The 21,125-nt window shown below is 37.2% G+C and overlaps 1 protein-coding gene across 1 annotated transcript in view; it reads right to left on the bottom strand.

Annotated features, from left to right (window-relative positions):
• Window positions 1–9,309: 9,309 nt before the first annotated feature.
• LOC106470929 (optomotor-blind protein-like) overlaps window positions 9,310–21,125 on the bottom strand; it is a gene marked incomplete at its 5' end in the record, with an annotated part of 31,657 nt that continues 19,841 nt past the window's right edge. The window contains 3 exons of the mRNA XM_022399579.1: window positions 9,310–10,449; window positions 10,981–11,198; window positions 15,140–15,216. Coding sequence (XP_022255287.1) covers window positions 9,746–10,449; window positions 10,981–11,198; window positions 15,140–15,216 — 999 coding nt within the window. The remainder of the gene's footprint in view (window positions 10,450–10,980; window positions 11,199–15,139; window positions 15,217–21,125) is intronic.

A 21,125-nucleotide genomic window follows, 5' to 3' on the forward strand; every position in this document is an offset into this window, starting at 1 on the left:
AAAACATTCTGAACCGCAAACACAACTATACTCTGTTAAACCGAAACCAAGACTTAACGATATTTGTTTTAATCGCTAAGCACAAAGCTACATAATAGATTATCCGTGCTGTTTTCCGATTTGTTAGCGTTGTAAACACGCAGACGTACAGCTGAGCCACTGGGAGGAACTTAATCGTGTTAAACGAAAACCAACAATATCATATAATCATATTAAAGTTTTGAATATTTTTCCCTTTCTTTCTATAAAACCTCTCCCTTCACCCCTGCTGTTCTTCACACTGGAATAAGGTGAGAGACAGTAAAGTAGCTAACTAAAAAAACGGCCTTTTTAAATGAAGCTTAAATGTTTATCATCTTATTACAAATATTTTTCTAAAGTTATATTTTTTCAAACATTCGTTGTTAAGATATTTGATTTTAGCTAGTTAGAGTTTTTAGGAGATTTGAATCGTTCGGTATAGGAAATAAAATGATCAAGGTGTTGTATAAAACTATCTCTTCGTTTTATCTCGCTCTGGGGGCACGTGGGCATCAGTTCCAAATAGGAGACTTACCTGGGTGCAGAGTACGTTCAACACACTGGTAATATTTATAAAATAAAACAGTTTTCTAACGTTAAAACCCATCACAATATTTCATAAGATAGTATTCCAAGGTGTGTTACATTTATTAATTATAGTTAATATTTTTTGTTTATTACTTGTTCGTTTGTTTCGTTGTTTTGAAGTCATATGGGGGCTATCTTCGGTGTTCACAGCTGGAATCTTACCCTGGATTTAGGTGTTGTAAGTCCCGTAAACCGGGAGACAACAAAATCTGAGAGGTGGTGGGTTGTAGTTATTTGTCATTCTTTATTAAATATAGTAACCGATAACCAGAATGTCAGTAACTTAGTTTTAAAACAGTAGTACAGTAGAATAAAGTGACCATAGTTTGTAAACCAAAAGCGGAATGCTTTGTACAAAAATGTGTGTATGATGTCACCACAATTCCAGAGACAGGCAGTACTGAAGAGGTTTGCCGTATTAAAGACAGTTGTATTTCTTTGACCAGTAGATCTATTTCAGTATTTTTTTTACACCTAAAAAAAAAAACAAAAAAAAACAGGAATATGTTCTATGACGCATTGAATATTGTCTTCATGACTACTGCTTCATTATTGTCACAAGATGATGTTATAATAATAATAATACTATTAATAACTAGCTGAATGTTTATCTCCAACGTATTTCTGCTGCAGACTTCGTAATGAATATGATAAATGAAACGTTATAGTATTTTTCGGGACGATGTTTTCGCCTCGGAGACACTTTCTGAGACATTTTTTCTTATGGGAACAACATTCCTCATCCGGGAACTGTCCTCGTGGATCGAGGGCATGCAGTCACTCTCCTATAAAGATTTAACTAGAATTAATATATTTTGTTGATGTTTGAAACAATAATGTGACAATGTTCACGTGTTTAGGGTTAAGTTTTGTGTGTTTCTCTGAATCTTTTGGATTATTCGTTTATTTGTTCGATTTTCCCTGTTTAGCGTCGTCTGTGGATAGGTGGCGGGTATGTTTTGTCAGTTTACAAGAAAGTGAAGGTATCTGAATGTAATTAGGCTAAGCTTGTAAAGCGGAAATAGCGGCATACTTTACTCAGTTCTCCTAATTTTGAAGCGAGCTGGAGAAGCTGTATGCACCTTATCAGCGCGACACGGGTATTAACGCAAGATAAACGGACGGTATTGAGTGGCTAACACTGATTACGTCGATTTTTACGTGCGGCCTCAAGGCCGTCATTTTTGTCACGTTTTTCTCTCGACGACGTGGTCTAGATTAGAACTTAGAAGCAGCTTTTATAAGAGAAAAAAAAATCAGCTTCGAATTAGCAGCATACAGAAGTAAGTTAGAAGCAGTAATTAGTAAAGTTTCCTCTTTTCTCCCTCTCATTCACTTCCTCCCTGCGGCAGTGCAATAGTCCAGCGAACACGGCTTTTCACTGGCCACGGTAAAAGGCGCCAATTAAAACCGGCTTCAGTCTCCTTATTCACCGCTGATAATCATCGTCTGTGGTCATGGCATTTTTGTCCCCAGTGAGATGACATGACCTTTGGAGACTCATTACATGCACGTGTTTACTGAAACTGTGTGATCAAATCCTTTCGCATGCTAGTTTTCTGTCATCGTAACAATATGGACCTAAGATAATCTGTTTAAAGAAAGCGAACATCGACGCCTGTATCTTCGTACTATATATAATACGAGTTTATATATGGACTTTGGTCTTTTTCGCACTTCTGTAGGTACAGTGATATAACATTATGAGTATAAATAATTATGGTCAGGTGGTTAGAGGGCGCTCGACTCGCCAAACATGCTCGCCCTTTCAGCCGTGGGGGCGTTATAACGTGACGGTCAATCCCACTATTCGTTGGTAAAAGAGTAGCCCACTGCTAAATTAGGGACGGCTAGCGCAGATAACCCTCGTGTAGCTTTGCGCGAAATTCATAACAAACCATAAATAATTATTTTGATGCCGTATACTTATACGTTTATACAAAAGTCTTTAGATTTAATTAGTTGTTAATTTGTGCCATCAGTAGGTATCTAATTTATTATTATAAATTTTCTGTCCTGAAAATACGCGCACACCTTACTATCTAACTGCGCATGCAAGCGCACTATAACGGATGTAAATATGCTTTAGTACACATTTTATACAACAACATCTTAAAAGCTTATCAAATTTTTTTAAAAAAGGTTTAACGTTAGGTCGTACGTAAATCAACATTATAAGTACATTTATTGATGGTACTGCGTACGGTAAAGCTTAGCCCTAACTAAACTAAAGCAAAAAACGTACACAAGTTATTAAATAATAGTGTTAATTTATCTCTATCGAATATAGGCCGTATCTAATAAAGGCTTAACTAACGTTAGGCCTAAGACGAGTGGACTTGTAGATTTCTGTGTTTGTGATTAAAAATATTATTCTAGATATCCTGTATTTAAAGAAATACTGTTGCAATTTAGATACAAATTTGACTACTAATATTTTTAGGTCTCTGCCAGTTAATAATATTTGGGGATTTAATTTTTCACACTTGCGTAAAGAATTAGTTTCTTTGTTGTTAAACGCAAAACTACACAATGGATTACTGTGCTCTTCTCGCAGCGGGTATTGAACCCGGATTGTTAGCGTTATAAATATAAGCCTTCGGACTTACCGCAGAGCCACCGAGGGGGGAGGGCTATTCCTTATTAACAGTGTACTTGATATTGTAAGAAATTCTTATATTACTTCAGCCGTGGGGGCGTGCGTCATAATGGATCGGTCAATCCCACTATTCGTTGGTAAAAGAGCAGCCCAAGAGTTGGCGGTGGGTGGTGATGACTAGTTGCCTTCCCTCTAATCTTTCACTGCTAAATTAGGAGTGGCTAGCGCTGATAGCTCTCGTGTAGCTTTGCGCGAAATTCAAACAAACCACACCAAACCAAACTTGTCTTTATTTACTGACAAAGTTTCATTCGTTGTTTCACCGAAACTATAGGATTTTTTTTCTATTCAAACGCTACAAAAAAACAAATTCACATCCGGGATAGTTTTTCTGATAAGAACCAAGTTATACAAGTACCACAGTGGCTAATGGAATCTTAATAAGCTTTTCTCGTGTCTCTGAATATGGAATGTTAACCCCAAAATACCACTCTTTCATGACGTCACTGTCTTGGTAAAAACTTGCTCTGATAGAGAAATATTAGACTTCAGCTGGTCGTGGCAATGGAAATACGTCATTTCCCAACGGAAATGACGCAAATGAAGAAGAAGTGAAATAATCTAATCAAGTTTGTTGATAACGCACAAATTAACTTAGATAGACTTCTTAAGTTGAACTTGGCTCTCACCGTTTACTGAAAACAAATACATGTATATTTTGTATCGTAAGCTAAGCCACATAACGATACCTCGAATTGAGAGCAACCGTTTGATTTCCAAGATATTTGTGTACCACGATTATCCAAGAACATTTCATTTTTCAAAATAATACATTAAATATTTTTATTTTAGCGCAAAGCCACACTGTAAGGATATCTAAGCTATTTCCCCTGCGGGGAATCAAGCGCAAAGCCACACTGTAAGGATATCCAAGCTATTTCCCCTGCGGGGAATCAAGCGCAAAGCCACACTGTAAGGATATCCAAGCTATTTCCCCTGCGGGGAATCAAATCCCGGATTTTAGTTGTGTACGTCCGTAGACTTACCGCCCACAAGTACTTTACGAGATGTAAATTTGATTGTCTAAATCGTCAAAATATAGCTTTGTAAATCCACGTGGAAGAGAACTCGGAGTAATTTCGTAATGTTTGTTTCACCAGAGGGTGCTTTTAATTACAACCCCCGCTCATTTCACATTAATATCGCTAAGAAATTAATTAATGCCTGCCAACTCAAGGCAATAACAAAGTGTTCAGAATATATAGAAGGACTAACGACATTTAAGACTTACAATCTTGTCGCGTTTAATTTAATATAACTGACATTAATTAACGTGTGGTTATTAAATGAGTTCATTCCTATTAGTATGGAACTAGACATTTAATTATGATAATGAAGATAAATTGATGATGTGATGTATAAAAGACTAGTTTGATACAGTCGGGAAATGTTTCTATGGCAACGATGGAGATTAAGACAATGATTGCGTTTGTCTAAGGACAGATTAGGTTTATTGTCCAATGCCTTTCTTACACGTGATATAATATGTAGCTTCGTTATGTCGGAAAAATACAACATAAACAAAGAATAAGCGGGTAAAAAAAAAATTGTCGGACCAGACAAATAAGATAGTTTTAATGGTGTTAACGAAATCTTATCTGCATGCTTTACACCAAAGGCCTTTGGGAAAGTTTTATACGTCTAGAATATGATAGTTTTAATGGTGTTATTTTTTTGGACAATGACATATTACATGTATCTTTTATATAAAAATAATAAATTTGTATTTATGGCTAAGCTACTATCTAAAGCTGTCTGTTGCCATCCCTAAGTTGTATTTATGGCTAAGCTACTATCTAAGGATACCTGTAGCCATCCCTAAGTTGTATCTATGGCTAAGCTACTATCTAAAGCTGTCTCTTGCCATCCCTAAGTTGTATTTATGGCTAAGCTAATATCTAAGGCTGTCTGTCGACATCCCTAAGTTGTATCTATGGCTAAGCTACTATCTAAAGCTGTCTGTCGCCATCCCTAAGTTGTATTTATGGCTAAGCTACTATCTAAGGATACCTGTAGCCATTCCTAAATTGTATTTATGGCTAAGCTACTATCTAAGGCTGTCTGTCGCCATCCCTAAGTTGTATTTATGGCTAAGCTACTATCTAAGGCTGTCTGTCGCCATCCCTAAGTTGTATTTATGGCTAAGCTACTATCTAAAGCTGTCTGTCGCCACCCCTAAATTGTATTTATGGCTAAGCTACTATCTAAGGATATCTGTAGCCATCCCTAATTTTGAACTACTGACTAGATGGCCCCGACCATTCACGCTAAAAGATTGAATGTCAATCTTATAACGTACACACAGCTTTAAAATGCAGGGAGTGTTTCGTGGTGTCGCACGGATTCAAACCCGGCTTACCATAGGACGAATCCAAACCCTTCTAAATTATTAATATGGGATTACTTAAAAGTTATCTTCGCAGCCAAGAAAAACATCATCCATCCTGTGAAATAATACTTAAGTGAGTTTATCACGGGTTTGAGCCCATGTTTTTTTTTTCACATTCAAAACCCCTATTTTTTATCACAGAAAAAAAAACACGATAGTTAATTTAAACAGAGAATAACTTGAAAATAATTTAATAATAAGAAATTAGTTTGAGACAATGACTATTGTTTCAATTAAATAAGTGATCTTTTAAAGATATTTCGTTGTATTGTAACGAAAATTCTGTACTCTTTTTTTTTTTATGTTGTTGTCAAGAATAAATAAATTCAAAGCAACCATCTCGATTATATTTTAATCTTTTAATGCAACACAAAGAAAGTCGACACATACAATTATCATACATGATACAACTATAGGCTGGGTCGTAATAAATAGCTGGTGGAATCCATCTGTACAACATTTATTTCAGACAAAGCAGGCAGAACACAGCTATGTGAATGTCTTTCTACAATAATGCTGTAATTCGTCAGAATTTCTTCGCCTCTGGTATCGGTCTGCCATAATGTTCTGTCTCTCTGTTTTTGTTTTGTTTCACCCAGATCTACTTAGCGCAATAGACAATGTATTTTTTTTTACCTCTGATTACATAACACAAACGCGTAGGCGGGAAAGGTGTGACCAAACATACAACAATGGACATCTACCAATCACATACCTTTGGAGAATAATTTTATGTGAACGCCCAAGTTGGAACGTTTCACAACCGAACTAGATTAGGGGTAGTGGCTTTTCATTTTCTCGCTCAACCCTTGCGATTTTTTTTTTGTACTAGTATACTGGCAAGGCGTGTTTCGTTAATGTTATAGTTTCAGAACAATATTATATCAGAAAAACGCATGTTTTAATTCGTTTCCCAGACAGAGATATTACTCGGTAGTCTTCGTTATGTAATAGTTCAAACTTTTACTTCGACAATGACTCGGTTATAACACTAATTGTTTTCCTTCTTTGTTCAGTGTATTAATCATAGGAGAAGACTTCCCATATTGAGAGGTTGAGTTCAATAAGGGAGCTGCAGTGTCTTGAAGCTCCTGAGAGATACAGCTTCACCAGTTCTGGTGGTTAGAACACAAATATACCTTTGTCTAATAAATACTAAGGTTGAGACACAGCATGAACCTTTAGTTGTAGCATAATGCCACTAATAAACCACAACAAGTACCTTAAGCTGTAGCATAATGCCACTAATAAAACACAACAAGTACCTTTAGTTGTAGCATAATGCCACTAATAAACCACAACAAGTACCTTAAGTTGTAGCATAATGCCACTAATAAACCACGAGTACCTTAAGTTGTAGCATAATGCCACTAATAAACCACAAGTACCTTAAGTTGTAGCATAATGCCACTAATAAACCACAAGTACCTTAAGTTGTAGCATAATGCCACTAATAAACCACGAGTACCTTAAGTTGTAGCATAATGCTACTACTAAACCACGAGTACCTTAAGTTGTAGCATAATGCCACTAATAAACCACAAGTACCTTAAGTTGTAGCATAATGCCACTAATAAACCACAACAAGTACCTTAAGTTGTAGCATAATGCCACTAATAAACAACAAGTACCTTAAGTTGTAGCATAATGCCACTACTAAACCACGACAAGTACCTTAAATTGTGGCATAATGTCATCACTAAACCACGACAAGTACCGTAAGTTGTAGCATAATGTCATTACTAAACCACAAGTACCTTAAGTTGTAGCATAAACGTAGGTCCTAAGAAAAGTTAAATGAAACTAAACAGTGACCCGTAGAAAACCACAAGCTGGATATAAGAGCAGCTTATCACTAGCGAGGGTAAGAGTAAGTTTTACAACAAGACGTATCTATGACACTAACATTTCAATCAGTTTGGGCTGTAACCACGTGTAAAACAAGGTCGACGATTTTGTAAACACGTATAAAACAAGGTCGACGATTTTTTTTTTCTTTTACACATTAACTAATGGACCTTCAAAAAGGCAGGAAACCTTATTGGCATGCATGCCTTGTCCCCTTGTCATCATAACATTAGTGTGCTTCGCAGAGCAAGAGATAAGATTTTTCGACGTCCCCCAGCCCCCTTATTTCACCCACTTTCCCACTATAACATCCCTCATCTTTCGGCTTCCCATTCCTACAGCAGATAGCTGACTTGGTAGAAAAGTAGACATTAAGCACGTGCGCGTGCCAACCACCCTTTTTCCATCTCCAGTAGATGTGCCCTTATCTACCACAAGCTATGTGCCACTCCAAATACAGACATTTTCATTCACCGTTACACCAACTTGATGGAAGCGGCGTTGTTCGACGGACGGGAAGGAAATGGTTTGTCTTGTCCTTCCTTTTTTTATGTTCGCGTTTGCCGGGAAGTTAAATACACATCATAAAATGCGACTGTTACCTGTTTTGTTTTCCTAATCTTTCCACAAGAACACTAAAATGTCACACAGCAAGACCTTGTGGCAGAGAAATAATGATGGGAATAACGAAGAGTTTCTAGGAGCTGTTAATAACTTTGAAACTGAAAAAGCATTTTTTTCTTTTTTTGCATGCAGTGGGCTCGATACGCTAAAAGTACAATAACAATTCTAGGCTACGCCTTTCCAGAAAATGAATTTCTCAGGCTTAGTATTACTTATGAAACTTGTACAACAGAGATTACTTCCAAAAATTCCTTCTGCTTTTGTGCAATTCTCCAGAAAAAACAAAATAAAAAACTAAAGTGACTTATTTTTTTCTTTTCTTGAAATGGCATCAGACACGGTACACAGTAGTGTCCCAGCTTGCGATGTAGGTTATGATGAAGAACATAGAGAAATGACTGGTCCCTCTCCCACTAGAAATGGCATCAGACACAGTAACAGTAGTGTCCCAGCTTGCGATGTAGGTTATGATGAAGAACATAGAGAAATGACTGGTCTCTCTCCCACATGAAATGTAAAATAATTATGTGTTAACAAACGTTCCTGTTAACCTTAGCACACTTTAAAAATTAACTGCTTAATTGTACAGTTGGGAAATATACACATTTTCAGATTACGCCAAGACGATTTTAAAATAATTCAAATAAGGCCTCAAACAGTAAAAAGGCTTAAAAGAAAATATATTGACAGGCCCATTTTTGATGAGCTCAAACAACTTTGCAGTTCACGACGTTGGAGATGTTTGACAACTAATACAAAGCAGTTAATCTACAACAACTTCCATGATGTTGTTAGGCCTACTTTTAATGAACTCATGAAACTTTACCGTTTATGATGTAGGAGAAATTTGACAAGTAATGAACGGCAAGTAACTGACCCACGACGACTTTCAAGTGTTATTAGGCAATACATAGTAAAGTATCACACGATCATATTGCAAACAAACACGTTATGATGAGCGGTGACTAGTCCGACAACTGATAGTGTTGTTTACCATTATATCCATCCGCCTGAAAAAAAAAGGTCCGATCATTTCTGAAAAATCCCACTACACACCTATATCATTAGGCCACAGTCCAGTAAGCCAACGTGTTTCACGCCAACTCGTAAACGTGACAGCGGAAGGTTATGCAAACTAACAGTGACGGTTTCTAAGGGAAAACAGGCAAGATGGCGTCAAATATATTGCTTGATGCAGCTACTGTAGCGCCAGAAAGAATATGTTAGCTGTAGGTCTTATTAGTTTAAATCATTACTGGCTTCAGTTGTCCTCAAGGCTACAATAACACCATAGTTAAAAATTATTTTTAATTTCCATAACAACTCCCGTTTTCCATCACGTAAGTGAATGTTGGTCGCCACAGTTCGCGTTTAGGTTAAAATACTATGGCCTTGTTGAACACGAAACTAAAGACCGTTTTGTTCTCTTTGGTTTGAGCTAGTTTTGAGTTGTCTACATCAGATTTTAAAACAGACAGACACAGTTTGATATCTTTCTTTATACAGTCACTCGTGAAAGAGTGAGAACGGAATTACTATCTCCATCATTTCTCTCCGAGCCTACATTCGTGATGGACAATCATACAAAAGCAGAGTCTGGGTTGTCGAATGTGTCGCTACTGTCCTTTATCGGGCAATGTTATCAAAGTTTCCATGACTAGTTGCTCTTGTCGACGCTCCAAACCGTACACCATGTTTTCGATGTTTTTCAGTTCACACGAAACTTCTGCAGTAGTGCCACTTCCGTCAGAGTTGGAATGAGTAGAGGTTTCCTGTATTGGTGAACTTTGTGACGATGATGTCGTGGTGGTCTTAGACTTTAGATGTAGAAGAGATCGATGATGATGATGATGCGGAGGGCCGGTTTCGGCTAGACAGTGAGCACCGAGGGGAGATGGATTGGTGTGGGGGGCAGGATAAGGTGAAAATCGATGTTGGTGGCGGAGACGTGAATTAAATTCAGCTAGACCCTGGTAACTGTTGGCTAGCAGCGGATAAAGCTGGGCGATTGTATTAGAATTGGGCGGAAAGAATAACTGAGAATAGAGGGCAGGTGAGTACAAATAGGGCAAGAAATGAGTATGGGGCAAGCCCGGACCCATGGTGACGTTTGGTCCTGTTTGAGTAACAGCTTGTTTGTCATGTAAAAGAGAGAATCCCTCCTCACAAGGCTTGGGCTGCAGGCGATTATCAAAGGCAAAGGATTTGGTTGAAGATGACACGCTAGTACATCTACTGTCGTTATGATGATGATCTTCAGGCTTTGGAGTAGATGATAGTCGTTCAATTTCTTTATTACTATCATGTCGGGGACTAGCATCTGCAAAAAATAAATAAAATATAAACTTAACATTAACTTATAAAGTTTGATTAAATTCACCAAAATATCTGGCAATCATTTGGATATGTGTCACGATCCACCCAGCATTCTCTGAAAGATTTCTTTGTAGTTAAGCACAAAGCTACACACTGAGCTTTCTGCGCTCTGCCCACCAACGGTATCGAAACCCGGGCTCTAGCGTTGTAAGTCCGCAGACATACCGCTGGGCCACTAGGGGGCTCTCTGAAAGGAAACTAATAGCGTCGAGGTATATGCAAGATGTCAAAATATCGGGAATTTAAGAAAAGACATATTATGGGCTGTTGGAAATTAGGGTACTTGATACTAGAATTATTCCTGGTCACGTGTAATCTTCTGTGCACGAGAGAAGTCCGTTGTATTTGGAATTTGATAGTCCAAAATATGAAACTTTCATGTTCCCAAACATTATATTTAGTGTAATTTGTAAGTAAACAACTCAGTTGTTTCTTCACTAAAATGAATAATATATAAACTACTAAATAAACTAACCTTCTTCGATGCCTAAAGTAGCTGACGAAAGCGATGTTAACTCTGGTCTCATGTCTGCAGAGCCCCCTACGTCCAATCGTTCCTCATCATCGCTGGAATTATCAACATGCTCAGAACTTCCCTTGTTTCGGGCTGAATTACTTTCAGCTGCTGGTAACTGAGGCTGTGGTTGGTTCAACAGTATTTCGTGTCGCCTGGAGGGGGGAGAGTTTTGAGGGCTGAAATAAATAAATGCTATCATATGGTCCATTTATAAATTGATTCCCCCCCCCACTTGCTAGTTGTATATTATTGAAACAATTAGTCATTTTCATAGTTCAAGACGTTGATGAACTATACGTTAATTCAAATAAATAATATCGTTTAATAGTTCAAGATAACTGATCGAATGGTAAATTTATAATAATAATAACACTGATTTTGAGTATGTTACATATCGGTCTTTAGCAATATTATAGAATTATCGATTAAGCCATGGGCGTCCGCAGAAATCTTTTCAGGAAGGGGCAAAGGTTTTCCGGGGGGGGGGTGTACAAAGTAGTGTGAAAAGTGTGATTGTTTGTAATTAAGTACAAAGCTGTACAATGGGCTATCTTTGCTCTGCCCACTACGGGTATCGAAACCCGAATTCTAGCGTTGCAAGTCCGCAGACATACCGCTGTGCCACTGGGGGGGGGGGGGCGTGAAATTGTGAATTGAATAAAAAATTCATATATATATATGCTGAATGAGTAAATAAAGAATTGTGTTTCCCATTTTCCAGGGAGAGTAAGTGCCTCCTCTTGCCCCCCTGCGGACGCCCACGGATTAAGTGGTAAAAAAAGATTGTATTTAGCTTCACACGCATATTTCACTATAGATATAAAAAGGCAGTTGAAGACTGGCTTATTGAAAGTTACTGTTATTATATTGTATCAAACATAAAATCCACATTTAGGTATACTTTGGGAGTATTCCTATATCTATCTGACATCATAGGAGCTAAGCCTAACGTGTTGTTTTGTTTTGTTTTGTTACTCGGTTACTTAGACGCCAGAAGTGTTGTTGACGTCACACATTGAGTGCGTAGCTTAACGCCTGGAACTTTCTTGAAGGTTCAAGAATTGATTTGAAAGTATAAAAAATGTGATGTAGGCGAGAGTAGGTTGCTGGAATTGTTGATTGATTATTAAAGTCAGCTAGTTAGCTCAGTGCTGTAAATATTCAGTTTTTGTTTGCTTGTTTTGAATTTCGCGTAAAGTAACACGAGGGCTATCTGCGCTAGCCGTCCCTAATTTAGCAGTGTAAGACTAGAGGGAAGGCAGCTAGCTAGTCTTCACCATCCATCGCCAACTTTTGGCTACTCTTTTACCAACGAATAGTGGGATTGACCGTCACATTATAACGCCCTCACGGCTGATAGGGCGAGCATGTTTGGTGGTACGGGGATTCGAACCCACGACCCGCAGATTCTAGGGAACAATTTTTTGAGTGTTCAGGCCATTGCCACATTGCGAGTCGAGCGCCCTATCCACCTGGCCTTGTCGGGCGCTTTAGTTTTTGTGTTTTGAACAAAGTACTAGAGACACGAGAAGTACTGTTGGCGTACGAGAAAACTAATAAGTAGAATCTCTCTTAAAACCGAAGAAATGAAAAGCCTGCGTTATCCTTAAGTGGACTGGCCGTACATTCTCCCCCTCGCTTTATTTTAACGAATAATCCAAAACGAACTTGCCTGACAATGTGACAGTGCGTTCAGGTCAACTTTCAAACTTTGTTCTAAAACGTATGTGGGAATTTCTAAAATGAAACAAAGTGACACATAGCTAGGAATATGTTACCTGTCAAGCTAGCTTCTTCAGGGTGGTGGTGGTGGGGAGAATGTGTAAAGAATTTTAGAACAATTTCTGAATATTCAACAGTATCACATTTTAGCTTCTGTGTGAATCGCTATAAAGTTACTACAATCGCTATAAAGCTACTACAATCGTTATAAAGTTACTACAATCGCTATAAAGTTACTACAATCGCTATAAAAGCTACTACAATCGTTATAAAGTTACTACAATCGCTATAAAGTTACTACAATCACTATTAAGCTACTACAATCGTTATAAAGTTACTACAAACGTCCAAAAAAGACCCAAAACCCTGACGCATTCAAACAAACCCAACAAAAGAAATGAAAGTGTTCAAAGGTACGGGTTTGTATTTGGGTGTTCTATAAATTGTGTATAATAAGTGGGCAGCGTGATGTTCGATACCGACTAGGTGTCGTCTGTGTAAACAGGGTGAAAGCAGTTTGGAAACTAACTGTTTTCAGAGATCCCAAAGTGAACACTAACTAACTTACTCGCTGTGTTTGAATGAGCCATTCCAATTTGTCGCTTTTAATAGTTTTAAGGTACACTAGATGTCGCTGTGTGTGTAATATTACTTTTCGAAACTTCAAAATGATCAGGTTTACACGTAAATATCTCCAACACGAGTGGAAATAGTTGATATAAAAATTTCGTTGGACAAGATCTTGGTGAGCGCGGGAAAGGTCGCTCTTCCAATTCGGAAACAAAACCAAGTGAACAGTGTATCCGTAATTTTAGTATACGCTGATTGTGGGAAGTAAGTTCATATGTGGGTCAGAAAAACAAAAAAAAACAATTGGGTTAGTAGAAGAATTATAAGGTTAAAATATCCACTGGCCAGACTATTTCCTAACTCTGTCTTAAACGATTTCAAAACGTTTATTTTTGGAGAAAAGTTAGCTATATTTTGAAACATCAATCTTCCTGCTTTTTGTTTTTTAGTTGTTGCTATTGTACCAACTATAATATAAAAATCACACTCACAACAGCCATCATTCAAAACTAATCTATAAACTTTGATTAACGATGAAAAAGGAATCGAAAAGCTTTGGTATCTTTGGGAATCTATTAGTCCAATATTGTTATTAAACATCGTCCTTGACTAAAAGACTTCATACAAGACGTTATGCCCAATTTCGTCTCCACACACACACTGTTTTTCTATTGTTTCTTCTTCTCCCAAACCGCCATTCCTTCATTTCTCGGCGGATTGACTTGAAATTTGGTTCAACACGCCCAGATGTCTTTTTTATTTTTATTTTATTTAAGCCTTTTAAAGGATTTTACGGGGTAAAAGGTCACACAACTAAAACATTTATATTTTGGGCTTCTGTGCGGTTATATCTGCAGCAATCAATATGAAAATTGGCACAAATATTTCATGCGTCCAACACATTGACATAAAAAAAAAGAAGTTGTATTTGGCTACTTTGAGGCTTTCTAGGGGGGTCAGAGGTTACAAAAAGTATAATTTGGGGATTTGGGGTCAATTACTCGACCATATTTTAACTAATTTACATGGGATTTAGTACAAGGATAATATTTGTAGGTCCCAAACAGAGATATAGACAATTTTCAGATTTTTGTCTTTTGCTCAGTTTTTCAGCGAGTAAAACACAATTTGAGCTTTTCGTGAACTATTCATGTGTATGTGTCAACCAATTACATGTGTATGCCAACCAACTTACATGTGTATGTCAAACTAATACTTCCACAACTCTTCTGTTTAGGGTTATATGAACTAATACTTCTACAACGCTTCTGTTGAGGGTTATGTAAACTAATACTTCCACAACTCTTCTGTTTAGGGTTATGTAAACTAATACTTCCACAACTCGTCTATTTAGGGTTATGTAAACTAATACTTCCACAACTCTTCTGTTTAGGGTTATATAAACTAATACTTCCACAACTCGTCTGTTTAGGGTTATGTAAATTAATACTTCCACAACTCGTCTGTTTAGGGTTATATAAACTAATACTTCCACAACGCTTCTGTTTAGGGTTATTCAATCTAATACGTTCAAAACTTCTGTTTAGGGTTATGTAAGTTTGTGTACGAGATACACTTCATAAGCTCAGAGTTATACCGTATAGATAAAGGCAATAGAGAAGACTTGTGTGAAAACACGCGTTTTATCAACAAAATCATTTTTCAGCAATATTTTATCGTTTAGACTTCAATAAAACAAAATGTTCGATTCTCAGTGATTTGCCAGATCCTTTATCTATTGATTACATATATAAACAATATTCATGCGTGGGTGTGTATGTCCTGCTAATAAAGATATATTACATATTAATAAAACGTTTCTCACTTCTTTTCTCGCTTTCCCGCTCCACTGTCCCGAAATCCCTTTGCAAAAGGATTGTTGTCAATCTTTAGTTGGGTTATCTGTAAAATCACACAAGAAGGATTGTTGTCAATCTTTAGTTGGGTTATCTGTAAAATCACACAAGAAGGATTGTTGTCAATCTTTAGTTGGGTTATCTGTAAAATCACACAAGAAGGATTGTTGTCAATCTTAAGTTGGGTTATCTGTAAAATCACACAAGAAGGATTGTTGCCAATCTTTAGTTGGGTTATCTGTAAAATCACACAAGAAGGATTGTTGTCAATCTTTAGTTGGGTTATCTGTAAAATCACACAAGAAGTTCATTTGAAACAAAAATGGTATCTATGCTGATAAAGAAAAAAAAATCGTAAACATGTATGTTCTCCAACTGTCAACGTATTTCCAATCAAAATGAGGTGATCCTCTCTCTACGTGCTCAAAAAATCTTCACTGTAAGAGCTGGGCTGTTGATGGACATCATAAATCAATAAAGTATGAAACACATTTCACACGGTGAAAAATAAAATCACAAAGTTATAAGACTTAATTTCACAAAAAAACGTCATCAACAATTATCTAACTCTAGCATACCAATTCATAATGTCTAATACAGTCAGAAAGTAGGACTCCTTACTAATGAAGTTTTACTGTCCAGTACTGTCAGAAAACAGGGCTCATTACTAATGAAGTTTTACTATCCAGTACTGTCAGAAAGCAGAACTCCTTATTAACAAAGATTTACTGTCCAGTACTGTCAGAAAGCAGAACTCCTCATTAACAAAGATTTACTGTCTAGTACTGTCAGAAAGCAGAACTCCTTATTAACAAAGATTTACTGTCCAGTACTGTCAGAAAGCAGGACTCCATACTAATGCAGTTTTACTGTCCAGTACTGTCAGAAAGCAGAACTCCTCATTAACAAAGATTTACTGTCCAGTACTGTCAGAAAACAGGACTCCTTACTAATGTAGTTTTACTACATTAGATAAAATAAAAAAAAATGGCTTGAACGGCTTCCTAAGAATAAGAATACGGTGTCCAGTTTTGTATATTACAAACAGATGAACCAAACTGACTACATAACTCCATAATAAAAGAAGATGGATACTATTTAGTTTCACGAAAGTAAATAGAGTTTAAGGTTTCAGTTTCAACATTTACAAATACCTTTTCTCCAACCGAGAACAAGAACGGTTACGTCATACTCTGCTCATAATCAAAAGTAACACAATAAATAACTTCTAAAGTATACATATACAAGCTGGATTAAGTATTATTTGTCAAAAGAAGAACACGAGGTTGACAAAACCCCTGCAAGAAAATCGCAGTAAACGTAGTCACTTTTCTTAATGTGTCATTCTTCACCATTCTGATATGTTCGAAGTGACAAGCAAGCCAACTCGAGCTACTAAGCACGTGCGATTCGAGTAACTGGTTTGTTTATATACAAGTACCTCAAAAACTGGGACGTTTTATTAGGCTTCCGTGGAAAGACAAAGATAACACAAAGATTAAAGGTTCCCGTTGACAGACGAGGGGGAAAAAAATCTTTGTTTCGAGAAAATTGAACTCGTCTTGGGGGAGAAAAAACATTTAAGAGAAAAACGAGATGTTCAGAGACCAGATACATAAAATACTTGATTAAAAGCTTCGCGAAGGAGATAAATCAATGGAAACGACAACCTGCAAACGTATACATCTGGTGTGGACACCCTTCGATAGATGGTTTTGGAGTCAGAACTCGCGAAGTAAAAATATAAAAAAAACGCGTTTATAACAGAAACGAAGATGAACATAACGAGAACAAAGGGGAGTACAAAAGTGATGGCGTAAAAAAATGGGAGACATTTAATGGAGAAAAAAAAAAGTCAGCCATTATTTGTTTCGGATGTCCGTACTGAGTTAAGTAAGGGCCATTCTGCGCTAGTCGTCCCATATTTTCAACTGACCGGTTATAGTGAAGACAACTAGTCCACTGTAAACATTTTCTGAAGAAATAGTGGGATTTTCCGGACAGTTTTATAACTCACCCATGACCCCCAAAGTGTGAAGCGCGATCTTATGGCAATGGAACGCGAAACATGAACCGTCGGTCCACCATGCTAACCTCTAGGCCACGCTCGGTCCAAAACGTATATGTAAGATTGTGTACCTGTAATCTTGGGAATATGTATTTATATAAATATTTCCTCTGTTTCGATGGTAAAGGCGTAGAGTAAGCTAATATACAAAGTGTATGGCAACAAAGCCTGTAAACGACAAAAAAATACAATAAAACAGAAAGACACCAGAGGGAGAGAGAGAGATAATGGAAGAAGAAATCAAGCTGACGAAAAAGAACAAAAGAAGTAAAGAAAGAGTCAGATGAGGGACAGAGACAGATGGAGACATGACAAGCCGAAGTGGAAAGACAGAAGATAGAGATGGTGGTCTCTGATTTGTTCGCTATGAACAAAGACCAGTGCATCTAGTTAACCTGGTGTAGAGAGCAAGGAGGGAAGATGAGACTAGCACGTGAGCTTCTGTGTCTAGTTTTCTTTAGTTCTGCGTTTGATGCGTAGAGCGGAACACCCCTATCCAAAGTTCGGGTGAGCATCCATGTGTGATAAGCGTTGGTACCGCCTGCTGGGATGCGTATAGCGGCAGCCAACCGTAGCCTTCAGTACCCCAGCAGCCCTCTCGTTTCACGTGAAAATCCCCATAAAAAGGGTTATAACAAGTACTTCATAACAATTAATCAGAATAAATCACTCTCGTATATTTAACAGTAGCATATATGTACACGGGTTATAAGTTGGCCCACTAACCTTGCTTTTAGGTATACTTTTCTTATAAATTTTAGTTTGCCTTTGTTGAATTTGAGTCTATCAACTAGTAAACCCCACCCACCGCCAACTCTTCGGCTACTCTTTATCAACGAGTAGTGGGATTGACCGTCACAGCCGAAAAAGCGAACATGTTCGGTGACTGGTATCGAAACCGCGACCCAAAGATTGTTAGGTCGAGCACCTTAATCACTAGATCATGTCAGGCCTATAAATTCTGTAGAAGTGTTGATCAAGAAGCCCCCCAGTGGCACAGCGGTATGTCTGCGGACTTACAACGGTAGAATCCGGGTTTCGATACCCGTAGTGGGCAGAGCACAGATAGCCCATTGTGTAGCTTGGTGCTTAATTACAAACAAACAAACAATTGATAAAGAAAACCATCTCTCTCTCTCTATATATATATATATAATAGGAACAGATTTTGTAGATATGTAGCGACGTTTTTGTTCTTAAGACCGAGGAAATTTTCAGCATGAAATAAACTCCTGTGATGAAACCGTAAAAAAAAAAGAAACTATTAGATAACGTAAAATAATTTAAACTCCTGTGATGAAACCGTAAAAAAAAGAACCTATTAGATAACGTAAAATAATTTAAACTCCTGTGATGAAACCGTAAAAAAAAAAGAACCTATTAGATAACGTAAAATAATTTAAACTCCTGTGATGAAACCGTAAAAAAAAGAACCTATTAGATAACGTAAAATAATTATCTTCTTCTTCATATAAAACGGCCCCCCAGTGGTACAGCGGTATGTCTGCGGACTTACAACGCTAAATCCGGGTTTCGATACCCGTGGTGGGCAGAGCACAGATAGCCCATTGTGTAGCTTTGTGCTTAATAACAAACAAACATATAAAACGCAGAGTTACATAATGACGATCACAGCTCCATCTACCATGAAGGTTCTTTGCTGTAACATATTTCGTTTCTTGCAAGTTCTTACTGCGGTCGCTGGACGGGTCGGTGCAAAAGGACAAGTCGGTTCTTCCTCGCCCCTCGTAAATGAGCCGTGGACGGCAAGATCGGGGCGAGACAACACTTACACGTGGCGTTTATCTTGCTGTCGTGTTGACCCTAATATGGCGGGTGGTGACAAAGACGGTACACATTTCTAACCTGACTCTCCAGCGGTAGGGCGAATGAAGGTACACAGAACATCGTCCGACAGCCTAATTAGCTGTCTCGGTACACTATCTGTCACTCTTCAGCTTTCCATGTGGTGAAAAGTAATTATAAGCAAGGACAACTATACCCGTAAAACAGAAGAAAAGATTAACATCAAACAGACAAAAAAAAAAAGAGACGTTATTGAATAGAGAAAAGAGATAGGAGGGGGGAGGGATTATATGGCTACTCCTCAGAAAAATAAGTGAGTAGAGAAATATTCTTATGGGTGTGTGTGGAAAAACAAGATTAAATAGAAAACAGAGACGTACATTCAAGCAACGAAAACGGTTTGTCAATCTTTGGAAGGTATAAAATATTGGAACTAAATTAAACCAATATACGTTTCTAAAGCATATAGCAACAAGCAAGAAAAAACAAACTACATCATAGCTGTTCACCTGTTTTACTGAAAACTTCACATGGAAACTAAGTCACGTTCTCAACCCTACCAACACAAGTCGTTACGTGTATAAAACTTCAACGTTTCTTACTCTAGACACGATACAACACAAGTTGTTATGTGTACAAAACGAAAAGAGTTTGTACTTTATAGGTAGTAACGAGGGACGTTTCAAACGAAGAGAGTTTGTACTTTAGTAGTAACGAGGGACGTTTCAAACGAAAAGAGTTTGTACCTTAGGTAGTAACGAGGAACGTTTCAAACGAAAACAGTTTGTACTTTACGTAGTAACGAGGGACGTTTCAAACGAAAACAGTTTGTACCTTAGGTAGTAACGAGGGACGTTTCAAATGAAAAGAGTTTGTACTTTAAGTAGTAACGAGGGACGTTTCAAATGAAAATAGTTTGTACTTTAAGTAGTAACGAGGGACGTTTCAAATGAAAATAGTTTGTACTTTAAGTAGTAACGAGGGACGTTTCAAACGAAAATAGTTTGTACTTTATAGATAGTAACGAGGGACGTTTCAAACGAAAAGTTTGTACTTTAGGTAGTAACGAGGGAGGGACGTTTCAAACGAAAAGAGTTTGTAGTTTAGGTAGTAACGAGGGACGTTTCAAACGAAATAGTTCGCCCAATCAGAAATTCACAGGAACAGGCATAAAGACCAATCCCACTATCGTATACGTTCACTGCTGTACTCATCTACTTAAACATTAACAAGTCAACCCCCCAAAAAAATTCCTTGCAAGCTCAGTTATATAGGCTTATCGCACCAGAAAATTAATTAAGAACTAAGTCTTTTCACTTTAGTTTTCCGATCATATTTTCCTTAACTATAACTAAGCCTTTTCACTTTAGTTTTCCGATCATATTTCCTTAACTATAACTAAGCCTTTTCACTTTAGTTTTCCGATAATATTTCCTTAACTATAACTAAGCCTTTTCACTTTAGTTTTCCGATAATATTTCCTTAACTATAACTAAGCCTTTTCACTTTAGTTTTCCGATCATATTTTCCTTAACTATAACTAAGCCTTTTTAATGAACTATATTCAGAATTCTGTTAGTCTTGAAAAACTACGTTTTCATATTACTTTTTATACTTTTTTCTTCTAATTTGTAAGCCTTAATCAGAAATTAACTTGTTGACATTAATTAGCTAACACGGTCTCTATGTTGCTGTTGTTTTTATTGTACTTGGAGTTGTTCGGTGCAGCATAAGTTTGGACTTCCTATAGATAGCTGTTAGATATTGTTTGGTCTTCCTATACATAGCTGAAAAATATTGTTTGGTCTTCCTATACATAGCTGTAAGATATTGTTTGGTCTTCCTACACATAGCTGTTAGATATTGTTTGGTCTTTCTATACATAGCTGTTAGATATTGTTTGGTCTTCCTATACATAGCTGTTAGATATTGTTTGGACTTCCTATAGATAGCTGTTAGATATTGTTTGGTCTTCCTATACATAGCTGTTAGATATTATTTAGTCTTCCTATACATAGCTGTTAGATATTGTTTGGTCTTCCTATACATAGCTGTAAGATATTGTTTGATCTTCTATACAT

The sequence above is a fragment of the Limulus polyphemus genome, unplaced genomic scaffold (genome assembly GCF_000517525.1).
Source record: "Limulus polyphemus unplaced genomic scaffold, Limulus_polyphemus-2.1.2 Scaffold4300, whole genome shotgun sequence".
In the NCBI taxonomy this organism is placed as follows: Eukaryota; Metazoa; Arthropoda; class Merostomata; order Xiphosura; family Limulidae; genus Limulus; species Limulus polyphemus.